The sequence below is a fragment of the Rhinoraja longicauda genome, chromosome 15, assembly GCF_053455715.1.
Source record: "Rhinoraja longicauda isolate Sanriku21f chromosome 15, sRhiLon1.1, whole genome shotgun sequence".
Taxonomy (NCBI): Eukaryota; Metazoa; Chordata; class Chondrichthyes; order Rajiformes; family Arhynchobatidae; genus Rhinoraja; species Rhinoraja longicauda.
The window spans coordinates 20,589,463-20,611,850 of record NC_135967.1 but is presented as its reverse complement, the minus strand read 5'-3'; the positions used below and the strand labels follow the sequence as shown (position 1 = coordinate 20,611,850).

Below are 22,388 nucleotides of genomic sequence, written 5' to 3'. Positions count from 1 at the left end.
CCTTGTTGTTTAACTCTGTATTCGAATATTGCGGCTGCAATAAACTTCTTCTACAACCAACAAGTTTTCGGACTCGCCATATTGGTGACCCCGACGTGATCTGGACGATCACCGACTATGCAGGGACCCGACGCCTCGTTGTCGATGGCCGCGCCGGGCACACCGGAGTTAAGCGCGTCCAGCGTTCACCTTCCGTTGTTTTGGACGCACGCACCGCAATCTTGGTTTATCCACACCGAAGCTCAGTTTCATATAAAGAAGATATCGGACGACTCCACGATGTACTACTACCTTGTCAGCGCTCTATCGTCGGAGACGACCACGCGCGTGATGCGGTTCATCGTTAATCCACCTGCGGAAAGCAAGTACGAGGCCATGAAGAAAGTGTTACTGCGAATCTTCGGGTTTAATAAGCAGGGTGGTGCTGCAAGACTCCTGCACCTACCGGATCTTGGAGACCGACTGCCTTCCGTCCTCATGGCCGAAATGATGATGCTAGCCGGTGAGCATACGGATTGCCCTATGTTCGAACAGGCATTCCGCGAGAAGCTTCCTGAGGATGTCCGAATGCTGCTCACGGATTGTTCTTTTAAGGACCCCGAAGCATATGCAGCGAAAGCGGACGCGCTCATAGCGGCTAAAAACAAGGCAAGCGGTTCGATCAACAAGGTCTCGACATCAGTGACGTCAAGATGGCGCCACGTCTCCCGCCAATTCTCCGAAAGCCCGCCAAAAAGATCCACACAAGCGCGGCTGGTGCTATTATCACCTACGATGGGGTAGCGAATCCCGCAACTGCCGCTCGCCTTGTACCTTCGCGGGAAATGCCTCGGCCGATCGTACATAGGGGCAGTTACGATTGGCCAGAACCGGCGCCTCTATGTCCATGATCGATTCACGGACACAGAATTTTTGGTGGACACGGGAGCCATCGTCAGTATAGTGCCGCCGACCGACCTCGAAACCAGATCGGGTAAGACAGGTCCCACCCTCATCGCGGTTAACGGCAGCCGAATTCGCACTTTCGGTATACGGAAGATGTCCCTTGTGTTAGGCCTCCGCACGTACGAATGGCCATTCATCATAGCCGACGTCAGACAAGCGATCCTGGGCGCAGATTTTCTCTGGGCTTTTTCACTGGTCCCTGATGTCCGCGGTAACGACCTCCAACCCTCCGCCGGAGATGAGCACGTCGCTCCGACAATCGCCTCCCCGCCCAGCCCTACTGTCCAGGCCGTCGTCGCGGCCCCTGACTCGTATGCTGAGATCCTGGCGGAGTTTCCAGAGCTGCTCATTCAACGTTTTGACACGTCTTCGGCCAAGCACGGCGTGGTCCATCACATCCGCACCGAAGGCCCTCCCGTTTTCGCTCGGGCCAGGAGACTACCGCCAGACAAACTGGTGGTGGCACGGGCGGAGTTCAGGAAGATGGAGGAAATGGGAATTGTCCGTCAGTCTGACTGCCCGTGGGCCTCGCCGTTACATATGGTCTCCAAGGCATCTGGGGGGTGGAGACCATGTGGCGATTATCGGCGTCTCAATGCTGTCACCACGGCTGATCGCTACCCCATACCGCACCTACAGGACTTTTCATCTGGGCTGGAAGGAGCGGTGGTGTTCTCCAAAATCGATTTGGTGTGAGGATACCACCAGATCCCGGTGCGACCGGAGGACATACAGAAAACTGCAACGATTACTCCGTTCGGGTTGTTTGAATGGTTGCGTATGCCTTTCGGTTTAAAGAACGCGGCACAGGCTTTCCAACGACTGATGGACCGCGTGGGCCGGGGTTTACCCTTTTTGTTTATTTATTTAGACGACATCCTGGTCGCCAGCCCCTCAGTGCAGGAACACCAGGCCCACTTGCGGACCGTGTTCCAGCGGCTCCAGGACCACGGGCTCATTATCCAACCCTCCAAGTGTCAATTCGGCCTCCCTGCCCTTGATTTTCTAGGGCACAGAATTACCCCTGCCGGCGCCTCCCCTTTGCCCGAGAAGGTGGAGGCTATCCGGGCATTTCCCAGGCCCACCACAGTAAAAGGGCTACAGGAGTTCGTAGGCATGGTTAATTTCTACCATAGGTTCGTTCCGGCAGCTGCGCGAGTCATGCGCCCGCTTTTCCAATGCCTTGCAGGAAAACCGGTAGAGTTGATATGGTCCCCGGCCGCAGAGTCGGCTTTTACAGCAGCTAAGGCAGCCTTGGCAGACGCCACCATGTTGGTCCACCCGAGCCCCTCCGCCCCCACGGCCCTGACGGTTGACGCCTCTGACGTGGCGGTGGGCGGGGTTCTGGAGCAGCAGGTCGGTGGCCGTTGGCAGCCTTTGGCGTTTTTCAGCCGGCAACTAAATTCGGCCGAGCTGAAGTATAGCGCATTTGACCGAGAGCTTCTGGCTCTCTATTTAGCTGTTCGTCATTTCAGGTACTTCCTTGAGGGCCGCCCATTTGTGGCCTTTACGGACCATAAACCCTTAACATTTGCTTTTTCTAAATTGTCTGACCCATGGTCGGCCCGCCAGCAGCGGCACCTGACTGCTATCTCCGAATTCACCACCGATGTCCGTCATGTCGCGGGTAAGCTTAATGCCGTTGCTGACGCCCTGTCTAGACCTGCTTTTCCCCCTGTTTCGGCGGTGGACTGCGAAGTGGATCCCCAGGAGCTTGCGGAGGCACAGCTTCTAGCAGATACCGTTTCGACATACCAGTCCACCACTTCGGGATTGAAGTTGGCCCAGGTAGCTTGTGGGTCGGAAGGCACAAAAGTCTGGTGCGATGTTTCTCTTCCCCGTCCCAGGCCGGTAGTACCGCCCTCCCTTCAGCGGCGGGTTTTCGATGCCATTCATGGGCTGGCGCACCCGTCCATCCGCTCCACCTCTGCCTTGGTAGCAGCTCGGTTTGTCTGGCATGGCCTACGGAAACAGGTAGCGGGTTGGGTGCGTTCCTGCGTTCCCTGTCAGACCGCTAAAGTCCAGCGCCCTGTCCAGCCCCCCGTACAGGATTTCGAGGTCCCAGCGGTTCGTTTTTTTCACATCCACGTGGATTTGGTCGGGCCTTTGCCTTCCTCCCGGGGCTACACCCACCTCCTCACGGTGGTGGATCGGTTCACCCGGTGGCCAGAGGCTTTCCCATTGTCTGATATTTCGTCAGCGTCTTGTGCTAGGACTTTGGCCCTTCATTGGGTAGCTCGTTTCGGGGTCCCGGCAGTTATTACCACTGACAGAGGGCCACAGTTCACTTCGTCCCTCTGGGCCGCGCTCGCAGAACTGTACGGTTCCAAGTTACAACCCACTACTGCATATCACCCCCAGGCAAATGGACTCGTAGAAAGGTTCCACCGTCAACTTAAGGCGTCCCTCAGTGCAAGGCTTGAAGGCCCGGACTGGATAGACCAGCTCCCTTGGGTTCTTTTGGGCATCCGGACTGCTCCTAAGCTAGATCTCGGTGCGTCGTCCGCGGAGCTAGTATATGGCTCGACACTTCGAGTACCCGGAGATTTGTTTCCGGACCTTTCAGACCAGCTGCCTACAGTCCCATCAGTGTTAGCATCTCTCCGGGAACGGGTGGGCTCCCTGGCTCCAGTTCCGACTTCACGTCATGGGTGTCCCATGGTACATGAACCGCCTTCCCTGAAGGACTGTTAGTTTGTTTTTCTGCGAAAAGATTCCCATCGCGCCCCGTTGCAGAGGGTCTATCAAGGGCCGTTCCGGGTTTTGCGTAAGGGAACGGCTACCTTCACCTTAGACATGTGCGGCAAGAGTGAGCTCGTCTCGGTGTCCCGGCTCAAACCTGCACATTTGGATCCGGATCAACCAGTCCTGGTCGGTCAAACCCCTAGGAGAGGCCGACCTCCGTTATTTCCGCTCAGTCCAGGACCCCCCGTTCCGACAGTTCCTCCAGGACCCCCCGTTCCGACAGCTCCTCCAGGACCCCCCGTCCTGGTAGTTCCTCCAGGACCTCCCGTTCCGGCTGTTCCGCCAAGTCCGGAACCCCCGGCTCCTGTGGTTCAGGCTGTCCCTCTCCGTACTCGTTATGGTCGCGAAATCCGGCTCCCTGCTAGGTTCCGCACCTCGGGTTCTGGGGGGGGGTCATGTAGCGACCATAGAGAATGGTCCAGGTCGTCGAACCCTCGGATTGGCCAGCGAGGTCACGTGGGAACGCGACCATGGGGATTGGTCCAGGGAGCGACATCGCTGATTGGCCAGCGTGGTCATGTGCGCTTTTGGCGCCCGAAATGTTCACTTCGGCGAAGTCTTCGAAGAAGACAGTAAGTTTTTGATGGTTGTCCTTTACCTTGTTGTTTAACTCTGTATTCGAATATTGCGGCTGCAATAAACTTCTTCTACAACCAACAAGTTTTCGGACTCGCCATAACATCTTCTGAATGCGATGAGAAAGGCATTTATTTTTGAGAATGTATGAACAGGTTTCCCACAGAAAGCCACACTTTAACCTAAATTTCTTTCTAAGCTTCCTTCTTTTGAACTGGTTAATATATGCAAATTAGTATCTTAGATAGATAAAACTTCAGCTTGTTGTTTGCAATTGACTTCATGATTGAAAAATATTGTATTGGTTCTGTATATTATGAGCATACACACACATCAAGTAAACATTTGAAGACTTCTAACCCGAAACATCGTCTGTCCATTTCTTTCCATGCATATTGCTGTGGGCTAAGTGATAGGTGATAACGTATTTTATAGACAACTAGATGACCCATGGACCCGTTGCGTCCAAACATCTACTGCATTAGTCTAGTACCCTGCCCACCTCCAATCCCCTCCCCCCCTCAAACCCCCTTATCCCCCCTCCCCCACTCCATCCCCCCTCATACATACAAGATGAGAGTTTTAGTAATATACTAGACCAAGTAGGTCCGTTGGGCCCGTTCCTCATAGAGGGGGTACAGGGAAGGTGAGAGGGTGTGACTGAGGAGCCCTGGATCTCTCCTGCGGGCACGGCAACCCTTGTTGGGTGCAAACCTCTCCTGCGGGCCTGGCAACCCTCCGTGCAAACGTCTCCTGCGGGCGCGGCAACCACAGTTGGGTGCAAACCTCTCCTTCGGGCCCTGCAACCCTCCCCAAACTGATGACCCATGGACCCGTTGCCGGCCGGAGAGTATCCCCCGGGGCCGTGGGCGGGCGAGGGGGGACAGGGAAGGGGAGGAGCCACTCACGTCAGCCCCCGGTGTCCATCGCGTCAGCCAGAACGAGCCGTGAATCCGTTGGGTGGAAATCTCTCCTGCAGCGGCAGCTTGGCGACGATGGCCATCTTATTTGACCCTCTGCCGCCGTGCTGCACCAAGGAAGGTCAGGCGCGGGGCACGCCGGTCCTCCCGGCGGGGGGGGGAAACGCATTTATTAAAGTTTATTAAGTTAATTTTTTTTTTAAAGTTACAAAACTTGATTTATTTGGACCAAGGGGGAATGGTGAGTCGGATGGGCCTACAATTGTTGCGTTATTGCGTACCGTTTTGGCTGTATTTCGGGAACAAATATATCCACAAACACATGAGAGGTTTAGTAATATATATATATATATACACATATATATACATAGATAGATGAAACTCAACAAGACAAGTGAAACTAGTATGACTGGGATTGGGGGGGGGGGGGGGGTGGTGGTGACAGAGAGGGGATGCAAGCCCACAGCCAACCATGGACTATTCTGGCCACCATTCGTTGATCACCATTACTTTTTGCATATCTTTCATTCATTCGTTCTGTGCCTCTCTGTAACACCGTTGATATTTAGTTTCCTTTCCTTCTCTCAGTCTGAAGAAGAGTCTCGACCCAAAACGTCATCTATTCCTTTCCTCCAGAGATGCTGCCTGACCAGCTGAGTTCTTCAGTTTCAACCTTCCCTCACATTTGCTCTAAAGAAGTTTGGAGAAGGACCCTCAGACAATTGTGATGTAATTTCCCGCCAGCAATTTAGCAGCCAGCCATTTTTTAAATGATTCAAAATAGACTTTATTCAAGTAGTATTCACAATACATGTACCATGCAAAAAAAACCTCAATGCGACATTCTCATTGCCACATATTACTCTCATTCATTCTGTCCCAGTGGCATCCTCCTCAAAGAGCGATATGTTCCCTTAGCTGGGATGAAGTTCTGCTTGTGGTCAACATTCAACCAGCCGAAAGGTAGGGCGTTGGCGGCAGGCTTGACGTCACCTCGCTGAACGTGATGGGCGTGGTCCTGGTTGACAGTCCGCGCGGGTGGTGGCCCTACTTTGCCGATTGCGCACGCGCAGATGGCGGGGGCGCGGTGCGGGTTTGCAGTCCGCGCATGCTCGTTTGTCTGCGGGAGGCGTGGGTTCAAGCGAGGAACCGTTTGGCGTTCGGAGGTGGCGGCGGCCGTGGCCCGGAGCAAAAGCAGAGGCAACCAGGTGCGGGATTGACACCTCCTGAAAGTCGCACCGCTATTTCTCTCCAGCAACCTCAGTGACCGTCAGGAAGGCGGCGAGGGTCTGAGGAGGTGAGGGAGTGACCTGCCGGTGGGCCGCTGTCAGATAGCACGGACACCCAGAGGTAGAGAGAGTCGCGTCCACCCGGAGCGGCTCGCCCGGGACAACACCCTCGGCACCGGCTCCGCCGTTCAACATGGACGGCCAGCAGCAGCCGCCGCCGGGAAGCGACTCGCCGCCCCGCAGCCGGGACCGACCGTCCTCAAAGAAGAAGCCTCTTGAAGACGATCCGAGGAACAAACCCAAACTGGTGAGTGCTGCCAACTGTCCCACGTTACTTTTCATTCCCATCACACCGGCGAATGGATTAAATAACAACCTGGTGTTGGCTAAATCAGATTAGCTCCACGGCCTTTTTGACACCTCTCAAGTACGACAGAGACATCTGTTGCTCTTCCGAGCGCTTCAAACCTTCCGTTTTAAATTCGTGAGTGAAATGAAAGGCATAACTGTATTTAACACTGGTTTAGTAATCAGTTACAGATGGCGTTTCCTCTTACACATGTTGCTAATCTTACTGATCCAGTCAGTAACAAATTGTACTCACAGTTGCACATCCCAATCTTTCTGTACATGCACTTTGACCTAAAACGTGCTTGTTGATCAAGTGTAACTTGACACAATTTATGTCCATGTGTTGTTTTTTTTAAGACTGTTATTTGTAAATGCAAAGACAGTGGCCAATTTTTTTTGTCCTCTTGGGTTGGGATGTGGGGGCAAGTTGCATTCAAAATGTTCTCAAAATCTCTGTAAAGCGTCTTTGAGTATATGAAAAGCGCTATATAAATAAAATGTATTATTATTATTATTATTATTTACTTTGATAGTTTAACATTCAGTGTTTTGAAACAACACATGTTTTGCAAAAATAATGGTGATGAAATTAACCTGCATCTCAGAAATTAACGTTTTGGGCCTTTGTCCGTAATGCTGGAGGCCAACTCAAAGAAATGAGTAGTCTTCTATCGATATCCCATCCTGGTGTCTTTAATTATATGCCATGTAAAATATTTTCAAAAAGCAAATTGAAAAAAAAAGTAGCATTTCGGCATGCGAATGTGTTGTTTATTTAGCGGAAGTGATGATGACACTATCTTGAATATGTGCAACTGATTTAAGTGTGAGAAAGATTCACAGTTGCTATCTGAAGGTAATATAACTCAGTTATGTAACCGTAGCCTTTATGTTAAAGTATTACATTTTTTGAGGCAGAGGAAACAATCAGACAATTCCTGCATTTTCCATGTGTTAATTTCATTGTCAATGAAAACAAAGACAAAATTGAATGTTACTGATTGAAGAGCTTGTGTTTTACTGTGTAGTTTATCCAAAATGACACAAAGTGCTGGAGTAACTCAGCTGGTCAGAGGTTTCGTGTCCAAATAAGGATCCCGACCTGAAAAATCACCTTTCCATGTTCTCCAGTGATGATGCCTGACCTGCTGAGTTACTTGAACTTTTTGTGTCCTTTTGTGTAAACCAATATTTGCATTTCCTTTTTTCTACAATTTGATTTATCCATCTTCTATGTATTTGTTTACTTTCATTAATTCCTGATGAAGTGATGCTAATTTTAAAATTCTTCCTTTGTTTTCAATCCTGTGAACTTTGTCCTTTTTGGTCATATCCAAATATTAATGCTCCAAATATTAATGCTCCTGTTGACAAGGGCCAAAGCTCTGGAAATAGCTTTCTGTTCCAACTCTTTTACTCCCAGAGTGTGCCAATTAATATGAACCACTTTTCAGTCTGAAGAAGGGTCTCGACCCGAAACGTCACCCATTCCTTCTCTCCAGAATGCTGCTTGACCCGCTGAGTTACTCCAGCATTTTGTAATACCTTAACTGAGCATTTCGTCATTTTGCTTACCTTTCCTTTAATTTACATATCACTGTACCTTAATTGGTACATGTGACAATAAAAGACCTATGAAAACCTTTGAAGCTTGTCAAATTTAGTTTTATTCTCTTTGTAGGTCATATCTTGTGATTTTATAAATGGAGATGATTGGGTCACTCAAGATTATCAAGTGAAAATCAAAGAAAAACATACAGATGCTAGAAACCTGAAACAAATATAGAGCCTGAAGAAGGGTCTCGACCCGAAACGTCACCCATTCCTTCACTCCAGAGATGCTGCCTGTCCAGCTGGGTTACTCCAGCATTTTGTGTCTACCTTTGATTTAAACCAGAATCTGCAGATCTTTCCTACACAAATATAGAAATGTTGGTTAGGCTGAATTTATGGGAAGAAAAACTGGTAATTTCAGGTCCATTGTTAGAACTGAAATGGAGACAAAAACACATGTAAAACCATAGGGATTGGGGTGGGACTGTGTTCCTGCCCAGGTTTTCCTGCTCTGCATTTTGCGACTCCCATATTCTTTTGCCTCGGTTCTTATTGTCAATGTACATGACCTCTGATTGCTATAAAGTTCCAAAACCCTTTGGCAACCTGGTTTTCCCTTACCAGAAGCATATCTCTTTTCCTTGCTGCTTTACATGATTTGTCTCTTGTTTTAGTTCTGACGAATGGTGTCTGGCCGGAAACATTCAGTGTTTTTCTTCTCATAGATGAAGAATGTTGACCTCAGAATTATACAGGTCCACCACTGATTTTCTGGCAACTGGTGATCTGGCACCTCCTTTAGCCCAGGCAAAATTACAAGAAATCACTTGAACCCCCCCAGTCCCCCACTGGAAAATGTGGCACCTAGGTCAGACCTCGACCTCCCCCGAATTTTGGCAATGATTAGCGGGTCGAATTTGCCCCCTGTGGCCGTGGCTCTGGAACTCCAGCTGAGCTGGAGCTGGCAGATCTGTTTCCATATCTGTCTTCCGTGGTCGATCGGCAGGTCGAATGTGCCGCTCATGGCTGGTGCTCTGGAACTCTGGCCTGTTCGGAACTGGCAGATCTGTTCCCACAGGTGACTTCCAAGGCCAACTTTGCAGGCTGAATTCATGGCTCTTCGACGGCCAAGGCAGTTTGTTCCGGTACACTTGGATTCCTCGAAGGCCATGACCTCTGTTGGTCTGGCAAAATGGATAATCCAGAAAGGCTCTGGAACTGACGATGCAGGACAATTGGCGGTGGATCTGTCTGTAGTGTGGTAAAGGAACAATGTGATCACACTACATGTAACAGCATTGACTACACTTTTACATGTGGGGCGGTCACACTGCTATACAACTGCTTTACATATGTGCAAATAATTTGTAGATAACTATCCTCTGCCACATAACTGGAAAAGAGGTCCATAAGGGAATTAGGAAGAAACATCTTTTAATCAGAGTGGTGAGAAGATATAAACTACTGTGTAGGAAGGCACTACAGATGCTAGTTTAAACTGAAGATAGACACATAATGCTTGAGTAACTCAGCGGGTCAGACAACATCTCTGGGGGAAATAGGGTAGGTGACGTTTCGGGTCAAATCCCTTCTTCAGACTCAGACTTCCACTCTGAAGAAGGGTCTTGACCCGAAACTTCACCTATCCCTTTTCTCCAGAGATGCTGTCTAACCCGCTATGTTACTCCAGCTTTCTGAGTTTATTTTTTTAGATATAATGTACTGTTTCGTTACTGATAGATGTAGATGAGGGAAGGTGGGAAGAAGAGCAAGTGCAACATGAGCTCTGGGATGGAATAGTGGAGCCAAAAGGCATGTTGTTATGATGATTTATCATGCATATACCTTTACTTTCAACAAATTGGTGAGTCTCATGTCTTGCCCCTCTTGTATCTGATTGGTTTATGCAGCATTATCAATCTATACTTTGTTCTTTTGAAATTAAATGGGTAATTTTGCTACATTCAACAGTCAGATGATAATTACTTTGTTGTTTTAGGTGAATCTCTGCACCCATTGCCTTAGCTTGTAGATAATGGATACCCAGACTTCATGAAAATGAATAGTTTATCATACATTATACTCCAGTATAAATGCATGTAATTTGCAATCCGATTGTTCAGAAGTTTTGCTGACTTGGCATCCTGCTTATCGGCTGCTGGTTCCAGTGCTCCCTTTACACTCTACAGACCCTTCTGGAAATTTTAATCTACTACTACTATGTGGCATCTTAAAATGAGTTAAAAGTATGAGTAATAATTGGAAAAATACCCAACAATCTGGAAAATCTACTTCAGTCCTGAGCATGACTGAATAATGGGGTTTTACACTGCAGTGTAACTGAATATAATTATTGTTTTCTGTTATTGTTTACCAGACATTATCGTGTCCCCCAATATCTTGGATTTTCTTGCTTTATATAGTAAATGACTTACAAAAAGAAATTAATAGATTTGTGACAAATGATTGGCAACCCAGTGATTGAGTACTGTTTTACAAATTGTACCAGTGGGATGCAGCAATTAATGAGAGAGTGGGGATGGCCATGAGAGATATTCACGCTATGTAGGGATGTGTATATATAAAAAGAGGGTTTCAAAATTCAGAAATGTTAGTTTCACTTCTAGCATTGGTATGAAAGTTGTTCCCAACATCCCCATTATGTCAAGATTGTTTTGTTTACGAGGATGGAAGTAGTAATTGAATCTGCTTTTAAAGGGGTAGTTATGGATATGCATCATCTTTCTACTTTTGAATGATAAATAGCGTATTATCCTATTTATCAAACAGCTCTCATTCAATGTGAGTTGTACAATGTACATTGACTAAACGTTGGTAGACTTAAATTTTTTAATAGGAATGACATACATATGCAGCCGGCCTCACCAATACATTTATCCAAGATAACTAAGAATCACTGTGGTGATTCTTTGCATGTTGGTCCCAGAAGAGGATTTACTATCATCCAGTACAATCATTGCACTCTTTTAAATCTCCCTTCTCTTTGCACTAGCTGTTGGCTGTTATACTTGGCTGTGTATGACTTCATTGTACTCATGTAGAGAATGATTTTACTGGATAGCATGCAAACAAAGCTTTTCACTCTATTTCAGTGCAGTGAGAATAATAATCCTATACTGGTGTTAAAATTAACATTCAAATTCATAGGGCAAAGAGTAGAAGCTGCTGGTGGGGGGTTGAGGTCGTACTGAGAAAGTGGATCAGGTTGTGATTCTACTTTTTCTGCAAAAGAGATTTGGATTAGCTGTTCCTCTCAAAACTGAGGAGCTGTATTTTCAATCTGGGTCATTCTCATAAAATAGCTCCAGTATATACTTCATGGTTAAAATTCAGCACTGGTTGATTTCTTTAAAATGTATTTGTTAATAATGCTGCTTGTACCAATTTAACCCATCAATGCCCATCTGGATGAAAATATACACACTTTCCTGCATTAGAAACATAGAAAATAGGTGCAGGAGTAGGCCATTCGGCCCTTCGAGCCTGCACCGCCATTCAATATGATCATGGCTGATCATCCAGCTCAGTAACCTGTACCTGCCTTCTCTCCATACCCCCTGATCCCTTTAGCCACAAGGGCCACATCTAACTCCCTCTTAAATATAGCCAATGAACTGGCCTCAACTACCTTCTGTGGCAGAGAATTCCACAGACTCACCACTCTCTGTGTGAAGAAATGTTTTCTCATCTCGGTCCTAAAAGACTTTCCCCTTATCCTTAAGCTGTGACCCCTGGTTCTGGACTTCCCCAACATCGGGAACAATCTTCCCGCGTCTAGCCTCTCCAACCCCTTAAGAATTTTATATGATTCTATAAGATCCTCCCTCAGTCTTCTAAATTCCAGCGAGTATAAGCCTAGTCTATCCAGTCTTTCTTCATATGAAAGTCCTGCCATCCCAGGGATCAATCTGGTGAACCTTCTCTGTACTCCCTCTAAAGCTAGAATGTCTTTCCTCAGATTAGGAGACCAAAACTGTACACAATACTCCAGATGCGGTCTCACCAAGGCCCTGTACAACTGCAGCAGAACCTCCCTGCTCCTATACTCAAATCCTCTTGCTATGAATGCTAACATACCATTCGCTTTCTTAACTGCCTGCTGCACCTGCATGCATGCTTTCAATGACTGGTGCACCATGACACCCAGGTCATGTTGCATCTCCCCTTTTCCTAATTGGCCACCATTCAGGTAATACTCTGCTTTCCTGTTCTTGCCGCCAAAGTGGATAACCTCACATTTATCCACATTATATTGCATCTGCCATGCTTTTGCCCACTCGCCTAATCTATCCAAGTCACTCTGCAGCCTCCTAGCATCCTCCTCGCAGCTAACACTGCCACCCAGCTTTGTGTCATCCGCAAACTTAGAGATGTTGCATTCAATTCCCTCGTCCAAATCATTAATATATATTGTAAATAACTGGGGTCCCAGCACTGAGCCTTGCGGTACCCCACTAGTCACTGCCTGCCATTCCGAAAAGGACCAGTTTATTCCTACTCTTTGCTTCCTGTCCGCCAACCAATTCTCTATCCACCTCAACACTGAACCCCCAATACCGTGTGCTTTAAGTTTGTACACCAATCTCCTATGTGGGACCTTGTCGAAGGCCTTCTGAAAGTCCAGATATAACACATTGACTGGTTCTCCCTTATCCACTCTACTAGTTACATCCTCGAAAAATTCTATAAGATTCGTCAGACATGATTTGCCTTTCATAAATCCATGCTGACTTTGCCCGATGATACCATTCTCATTGGTTGACTAACACTTGTACACTGTTCTCATTTGCTGAGAATCAAATTATATACCGCTCTTTGGAGACACAAAAGACAGCAGATGCTGGATACTTAAGCAAAGAAAACACTGCTGGAGGGACTTAGTGGATCAGGCACCATCCCTGGAGAGAAATGAACAGATTACATTTTATGTCAAGATTAAAAGACTGGACTTGAGGAGAGATAGTTGGTAGATGAGATGTAATGCTGAGGCTTTATAGAGCTCTGCTCAGATTGCATTTGGAGTATTCGGAGCAATTGTGGGTTCCATGTGCTGGTGTTCGAGAGGGTCCAGAGAAGGTTTAAGAGAATGATCTGGGGATGATGGAGTTAATGTAATATGAGCGTTTGACAGCTCTGGGCCTGGACTTGCTGTAGTTGCGAAGGATAATGAGGCATCTCGTTGAAATTTATCGAATAATGAAAGGCCTAGATAGCGTGGATGTGGAGAGGATATTTCCACCAGTGGGAGAGTCTAGGATCGGAGTGCACAGACTCAGAATAAAATGATGTACTTTGAGAAAGGAGATGAGGAGGAATTACTTCAGCCAGAAGGTGGTGAATCTGTGTAATTCATTGGTACAGATAGCTGTGGAGGCCAAGTCAGTGGTCAAGTAAGATTGATAGGTTCTTGATTTGTAAAGGTGTCAAAGATTACAGGAAGAAGGCAGCAGAATAGGATTGAGAGGGAAAGATAGGTCAGCCATGATTGACTAGCGGTGTAGACTCGATAGGCCAAATGCCTTAATTCTGCTCCTATGACTTAAGAAAGAGGTGAGGGGAAGAGGTAGAGCAAGTGTTGTTAAGTGATAACAGAATATGAGGGTTGACTGCCAATGATATAATGCAATCTTACTGGGAAACATGAACAATATAGTGGAGTTTGGCAAACTGAGAAGAGTGCCGTAACAGATTAGCATTCTGCAGAGCAACACTCTGGGGTGCCATGTAAAAGAAATGTGTTAATTTAGTGCTCTAACAAGACGAAAGGAAGTGGACTCTTATTAGTGTTTGATGGAAGTGATTGCAGTACCTGGTGCTCACTTTTAATTGAATCTAAAGATTTTCACTTACTGAATTGAGCCTTGCTGTGATTGAATCAGGATTTGTTTGATTTTTTTTTTTTTAATGCCAGTGACTGTTGATTGCTGAGTATGCTAGATGAGCAACAATGACCAATCATAAACACATCGGCAAATTTGGCTGTTAAATTTTGAGTCAACGCAATATCAATTGTTAGATCTGAATGTTATGAATTCCAACTGTAAATCAACCTTTTGAAGTCTTAAAGTAATTTGCTTACCCAGCATTAAAATGTAAAGCTTAAATGGGCACAATGGGATTTTGTGTTAGGTATTAAAATATACTTGGTTGTGTGAGTAAATGAGTTTCATTCAGGCAATTTCTTGCTTCCCATTTTGAAATAATTGACTTATGAGGCTCGGGGCCTGCTGGATTGATGCTTTCTTGAACAAACGCTCAAGTATTTAAGGGAGAAGACCCGATGAATGTAAGCAATTAAACATCTTTTTCAGGACTGAGCACAGGTTCCTCTCCTGCTTGAATGATCCTAGCTCATCCTTAATGTAGCAACAGTATTACACAAATTATTCTCAGTACATTGAAGACTCCTATTGAAATTAGCATGGAGGTAGAAGTTCACTATAATCTTAAAATGTTGAATCAGGCTTGAAGGGGTGTATACTTATCCTGTTTATTCTCTTATTTTGGTCTGAATATAAAATATCATTTTAATCACTCAGAATTTTCTAATGCTTTGACCTTTCAACAATCATGAGCGGAATAGGTTGGGTAGCTGCAAACAGTCTCTTGCACAGAGGAGAGGAATTGAGAAAGAGGCTGGCGTGTGAAGGTGAAGGGGGAAGATTTTATAGGGATCTGAAAAGTAACGTTTTCACTCAAAGGGTGGTGGGTGTGTGGAACAAGCTGGCGGTGGAGGTAGTTGAGGCAGGGACTATCACAACGTTTAAGAAGCAATGAGACAGATGCATGGATAAGAGAGGTTTAGAGGAATATGGGCTAAACTCGGGCAAGTGGGACTAGTGTAGATGGGACGTTGGTCGATGTGGGCAAGTTGGGCCAAAGGGCCTGGTTCCATGCTATGACACTATAACTTTGATTCAATTTCTGGAACACTTTAAACCAAAATTGGAATATAAATGTATTTTCTGAGTAAAGGTGATCTGGAGGCAAATTTCTGCCTATAGAATATATTGAAGAAAAATAAATCATGCTCAATGCTTTGACTACCTGTCTTGAAAGTTTCCACTCTTGCTGTCTCTGCCGAATTCTTCAATTCATAGGAAGGAACCAACATCAGCATCCAAGCCAATATCCCGTGTTGAAGCCCTAATGACACAGTCAATGCCAATGAACACTCACCTTGTAAAACACTTTATTAGAACCTTATCAAGCAAAGCTAACCAGGTGGACAGAAAATGCGAATAACTTGGAATTGTGCTAATCTTGCGTCGAAGCATTGCGAGCAGTCAGCAGCCAGAGAGGCTGGAGGAGTGGATTACCTCCCAATTTACCCATCTTCTAGATATGTCAGCCACATAGACAAAGTATCTACGGACCAGTTTATCTCCAAAGCCAAAGATAGACACAAAATGCTGGACTCAATGGGTCAGGAAGCATCTCTGGAGAAAATGGATAAGTGGTGTTTTGGGTCAGGACCCTTGTTCAGACTCCCTCTGAGACACTTCAGAACTGACAACTAGTCGTTGCATTTCATTCTTAACTCCCCAGGGTTGCTGAGGAGAATGTGCATTTTTACAGGAGTACATCTGTGTGGGTATGCTTAGACATAGTACAAAAATTACTTTATTTCATATGGTCATATTCTATTCGCTGCAATTGCAAAGTTTGTGTGGTACAAGTCTGTTATTAGATATTTAAGTTTCATACAGATCTGTTAATATATTCATACTTTAGATTGTAAGACCAACTAGGCTATTGCCAGCTGTAGAATATTATGATCAGTTCAGGGCCCCCATATCTGTGAAGGATGTGCAGGCTTTGGAGAGGATTTACGAGAATGATCCCAAGGATGATTGGGTTAATGTATGAAGAGTGTTTGATGGCTCTGGGGTTGTACTTGCTGGATTTCAAAGGACTTGGGTGGGGGGGGGGGGGGAGAGAGAATTATTTCATTGAAACCTACTGAATAATAAAAAGCTTAGTTAAAATGGATATTGAGAAGATGTTTCTAGCTGTCCTCCTGGCCACCTCTGCTGCATCAGTGGAAAAGTCTGCACTTTTCACATTTGCTTCATTGGCCACCTCGGAACTGTAAACCCAGAGGGGAAGCAGTCCCTGGTCCTCAAAAATTAACTGGAGTTCACAAAAGAGGGAGGAGTTGGCTGCGCCTAACGGCTGCGGCTCTCTGGCAGTCTGTTGTCTTTTTTTCTTTTTTTTTGTTTGTGTCGGTGTTGGGATGGTTTTTGTTTCTGTTTTTGGCTGTGTATGTGTGGTGGGGGTGTGTGGTGGGGGTGTGTGGTGGGGGTGTGGGGTTGGGTGGGGGGGTGGGGCGGGGGGAAACCTTTATTTTATTAGGTCTCTTCCCCGGGGCGCGGCTCGGCTGCGGGCCTTAACATTGCCGGCGCAGCTCGGCTGCGGGACGTTTCAGTGCCCGGTGCGGCTCGGCTGCGGGCCTTAACATTGCCGGCGCAGCTCGGCCGCGGGACGTTTCAGTGCCCGGTGCGGCTCGGCCGCTGGACTTAACATCGCCCGGTGCGGCCGCGGGACGTTTCAGTGCCCGGTGCGGCTCGGCCGCGGGACGTTTCAGTGCCCGGTGCGGCTTGGCCGCTGGACTTAACATCGCCCGGTGTGGCCGCGGGACGTTTCAGTGCCCGGTGTGGCCGCGGGACGTTTCAGTGCCCGGTGCGGCTCGGCCGCTGGACTTAACATCGCCCGGTGTGGCCGCGGGACGTTTCAGTGCCCGGTGTGGCCGCGGGACGTTTCAGTGCCCGGTGTGGCCGCGGGACGTTTCAATGCCCGGTGCGGCTTGGCCGCTGGACTTAACATCGCCCGGTGTGGCCGCGGGACGTTTCAGTGCCCGGTGCGGCTTGGCCGCTGGACTTAACATCGTCAGCGCTGTTCGGCCGCGGGACGTTTCAGTGCCCGGTGCGGCTCGGCCGTTGGACTTAACATCGCCCGGTGTGGCCGCGGGACGTTTCGGTGCCCGGGGCGGCTCGGCCGGGGGGCCTTCCATCCCCTTGCGGGGGCTGTGCGTGTCGTTTGCCTCGGTAGGGGTCGAGCTGCCTGTCCGTGGGTGCGGGGGGAAGAGAGGGGAAGTTTTGTTGCCTCCATCACAGTGAGGGGGTGTTTGGAGTCACTGTGATGGATGTTTGTGTTGGGGTCGGGTGTCCTGTGTTCTTTTCTTTTTGCTGTATTTTGTGTGACTGCTGAAATTTCGCTCGGTGTTGTGCCGAGTGACAATAAAGTGTTGTTGTTATGTTATTTGAAAAGGACCATACAGTGCCTTCCATAATGTTTGGGACGAAGACCCATCATTTATTTATTTGCTTCTGTACTCCACAATTTGAGATTTGTAATAGAAAAAAATCACATGTAGTTAAAGTGCACATTGTCAGATTTTAATAAAGACCATTTTTATACATTTTGGTTTCATCATGGAGAAATTACAGCAGTGTTTATAGCCCCCCCCCCCCTCTCCCCAATTTCAGGGCACCATAATGTTTGTGTCACAACAATGTCATGTAAATGAAAGTAGTCATGATTAGTATTTTGTTGCATATCCTTTGCATGCAATGACTGCTTGAAGTCTGCGATTCATGGACATCACCAGTTGCTGGGTGTCTTCTCTGGTGATGCTCTGCCAGGCCTGTATTGCAGCCATCTTTAGCTTATGCTTGTTTTTGGGGGCTAGTCCCCTTCAGTTTTCTCTTCAGTACATAAAAGGCTTGCTCTATTGGGTTCAGATCGGGTGATTGACTTGGCCACTCAAGATTTGACTTTTTTAGCTTTGAAAAAACTCCTTTGTTGCTTTAGCAATATGTTTAGCATCATCAATGAAGATAAGTGAGCCAGTACCATCAGCAGCCATACATGTCCAGGCCATAACACCCCCACCGCCGTGTTTCATAAATGAGGTGGTATGCTTTGGATCTTGTGCAGTTCCTTCTCTCCTCCATACTTTGCTCTTGCCATCACTCTGACATAAGTTGATCTTCGTCTCATCTGTCCACAAGACCTTTTTCCAGAACTGTGGTTACCCTTTTAAGTACTCCTTGGCAAACTAACCTGGTCATCCTATTTTTGCAGCTAACCAGTGGTTTGCATCTTGCAGTGTAGCTTCTGTATCTCTGTTCATGAAGTCTTCTGTGGACAGTGCTCATTGACAAATCCGCACCTGACTCCTGAAGAGTGTTTCTGATCTGTCGGACAGGTGTTTGGGGATTTTTCTTTATTATAGAGAGAATTCTTCTGTCTTCAGCTGTGGAGGTCTTCCTTGGCCTGCAAGTCCCTTTGCGATTAGTAAGCTCACCAGTGCTCTCTTCTTAATGATGTTCCAAAGAGTTGCTTTTGGTAAGCATAATGTTTGGCTGATGTCTTTAACAGTTTTATTCTTGTTTCTCAGTCTCACAATGGCTTCTTTGACTTTCATTGGCACAACTTTGGTCCTCATGTTGATAAACAGCAATAAAAGTTTCCAAAGGTGATGGAAAGACTGGAGGAAAGACTAGGTGTTGAGAGCATCTTATACCTGCATTAAGGAGGCATTTAAACGCACCTGAGCAATTACAAACACCTGTGAAGCCATGTGTCCCAAACATTATGGTGCCCTGAAATGGGGGGAGGCGGGGGAAATGTATAAGCACATCTGAAAATTCTACATGGTGAAACTAAAATGTATAAAAATGGTCTTTAATAAAATCTGACAATGTGCACTTTAACCACATGTGATTTTTTTTCTATTACAAATCTCAAATTGTGGAGTACCGAGGCAAATAAATAAATGATGGGTCTTTGTTCCAAACATTATGGAGTGCACTGCAATTGATTGGAAAGTCATCAGTGTGTTAAATGCGCATATATAATGGTACCCAGGCATTATTTCTCCTTTTGGGGAAAAATAATGATCCATTGATTTCAGTAGAACTGAATTTCAGAAGTAGACTTGAATGTCTGCTGTTACTGTTCATTGAAAGCAACCAAGGGTTCATTTCTTCCCTGGTGTGCCAGAAGTAATTTACACTTGTTTACTACCAGTAATTTTTTTGGAAAAAGCTGTTTTTCAACAGCTTAACAACTTCTTGTCACTGAACAACTGTTTTGATGTCTTCCAGTCAGGTTTTCAACCACATCACAACACTGAGACTGCTCTAGTTAAGGTCTTCAATGACATCCACTTAAATACAGACAGTGGCAAAACTTCAGTCTTGGTATTACTGGTTTACATCCTACTTAAAGAACAGGGACTACTTTACTACTTTGTGTCTATAGGTAATTACACACCAAATATGATATGCAGAGTTCCCCAGGGCTCCATTCTGGGGACTCTTCTGTTTAACATCTACATGCTTCCACTGGCTCAGATTATGGAAAACAACAAAATAAGCTACCATAATTATGCAGATGACACACAAATTTACATAACCATATCACCAGGGGACTATGGTCCAATATAAACACCGAGTAAGTGCATTGAACAAATCAACAATTGGATGTGCCAAAACTTTCTTCAATTAAACGAAGTTTAAAACGAAGTTGTTTTTGGAGCCAAAGAGGACCGATTAAAAGTCAGTTCTCAACTTCAAACGGCAATGTTAAAAACCACGGACAAAGCCAGAAATCTTGGTGTAGTCATGGACTCGGACCTGAATTTCAACAGCTACATTAAGCCAATTACAAAGTCAGCCTGCTATCACCTTAAGAATATATAAAGAGTTAAAGGACTTATGGCTCAGCAGAATTTGGAAAAACTTGGCCATGCATTTATCTTCAGTAGACTTCACTACTGTAATGCTGTCTTTACAGGTCTCCTTAAAAAAATTGATTAGACAGCTGCAGCTGTTTCAGAACGCTGCTGCTCAAGTCCTTACAAAGACCAAGAAAGGGGATCACATCACTCCAGTTCTGAGGTCTTTACACTAGCTTCCAGTCTGTTAAAGAATTGATTTCAAAATACTACTGTTGGTTTATAAAGCACTGAATGGTTTAGGGCCAAAATACATTTCTGATCTGCTACATTATGAACCATCCAGACCTCTCAGGTCGTCTGGGACAGGTCTGCTTTCTGTCCCCAGAGTCAGAACTAAACATGGAGAAGCAGCGTTTAGTTTTTATGCACCACATATATGTAACAAATTCCCAGAAAACTGCAGGTCCGCTGCAACTCTTATTTCTTTTAAATCGAGGCTGAAGTCTTTTCTGTTTGACGCTTCCATTTATTAAATCAAATAATTATTCATTTCTTACACTGCACTGTAACTTTTATTCTTGTATTTTATACCTGTCTTATTTTATTTTAGCTTGTTTTTATTTTCTGTTCTCTTTAATGACTGTTCTCAATTGCTTTTAACTGCTCTTTAATGTTTTATCTAAAGCACTTTGAATTGCCTTGTTTAATGTAGAGATACAGTGCGGAAACACCTTTTCAGCCCACCGGGTCCGCGCCGACCAGTGATCCCCGCACATCAATACCATCCTATGCCCACTACGGACAATTTTTACATTTACCAAGCCCTACATACCTGTACGTCTTTGGTGTGTGGGAGGAAACCTTGATTTGTGCCCTGCATTTTGACTTTACATGAGTGTAGGAGAGAAGCACAAATTTCCAGTCTTTACCCCACTGCAGTCATGCTGGAGTGTCTGCATGCTGATCTGTGCCTGATTAGAAATTGCGTTTGAGTGGAGAGGGATGCGTGCAGGATATTTTTCAACTGATTATACAAATGTTTTCATTGTTTGGATGTGATTTTGGGGATCTGAATGTCCAAATTGTTCAAAACTATTTGGGGTGGCACAGTGGCGCAGTTGCTGTCTAACAGTACCAGAGACTCAGGTTCTATATTGACTATGGGTTCTTTCTGTACGCAGCATGTTCATTTTCCTTGTGACCGCATGGAATTTCTCTGGTTGCTTCAGATTCCTCCCATACTTCAAAGAAGTACAGGTTTGTAGGTTGATTGGCTTGGTATCAATGTAAAATTGTAGGCCTTGTTTCGCTCTGTATCTCTAAATTAAACTATTGTGTTGCATAGTGCTAGAGGACTGGGTGATCACTGGTCGGTATGGGCCGAAGTGCCTTTTTACACAATAACTCTAAAGTAAAGTCAAGTATTTAAAATCCTTAACAGTTTGAAAGGTAGGCAGCAGGGAAGAAGCCATTCCTGAATCTGGTGGTGTGTGCTTTCAAGCTTTTGCGTCTTCCCAATGGATGTGGGGAGAAGAGGGAATAACCAGGATGAAGATGATCCTTGATTATGTTGGCTGCTTTCGCATGTCAGTGTGCGATGGTGGGGGGAGATTGGTTTATGTGACTGACTAGGCTACATCCACAGCTCTCTGTGGTCCAGAACGTTCTTGTGGTCTTCAGCAGAGCTCTTCCCAAACCAAATAAACTGTTATGAATTGTTGAAGAAATTACATAATTTTTATGTGCAGCCATATGAAGCACTAAACGATTGAGTGCTTTTGATGTAGCTGCTTATTGGCAAGATCATTGAACCTGGAATCCTGCTTTGTTTAATTACATCCTTTTCAAAACCATCCTTTTTTGAGCCTGTGAATAAAAGAGCCACCTATATTGGCTGATGGATGATTTGTATTTTTATCAAAAAATCTTTGTAGTCACATAGATATAGGTCTGAAACATGCCCTTTTAATCTACTGAGTCTGCGTAACCATCAATCATCCAGTTGCACTCATCTGGCAATAATCCCATTTGTTATACTCATCATATTCTCATAAATTTTGCACAGATTCTACCACTCGTGTACATGGTAGAGGTAATTTACAATGCCGAATTAACCTACCAATCCGCATGTCTTCGTGAAACTGGGCCACTTTGCGAAACCAGCGAGGAGAAGCAAATAGTACCAGAGGTCATCCAAGTCTCTGGTGCTGTGGGCAGGAGCTTTATTATCTTGGATTTGTGTTTTGTTCATTAGTTTGCAGAGTGGGAATTGCTTCAATTCTGTTGTGAAATGTATTTTCTTGGGTTAATTCAAATTCTAATTCATTTATTGGTATCTAATCCTGATCCATCTCTGCAATC

At 45.8% G+C, this 22,388-nt stretch overlaps 1 protein-coding gene across 8 annotated transcripts in view; it reads left to right on the top strand.

Moving 5' to 3' along the window:
• The first annotated feature begins 6,278 nt into the window (after window positions 1–6,278).
• The window catches only part of diaph2 (diaphanous-related formin 2), a 448,875-nt gene continuing 432,765 nt past the window's right edge, over window positions 6,279–22,388 (top strand). For all 8 annotated transcript variants that reach the window (XM_078412289.1, XM_078412288.1, XM_078412284.1 and 5 more), the window contains exon 1: window positions 6,279–6,722. In XM_078412289.1, coding sequence (XP_078268415.1) covers window positions 6,609–6,722 — 114 coding nt within the window. In that variant the 5' untranslated portion in view covers window positions 6,279–6,608. The remainder of the gene's footprint in view (window positions 6,723–22,388) is intronic.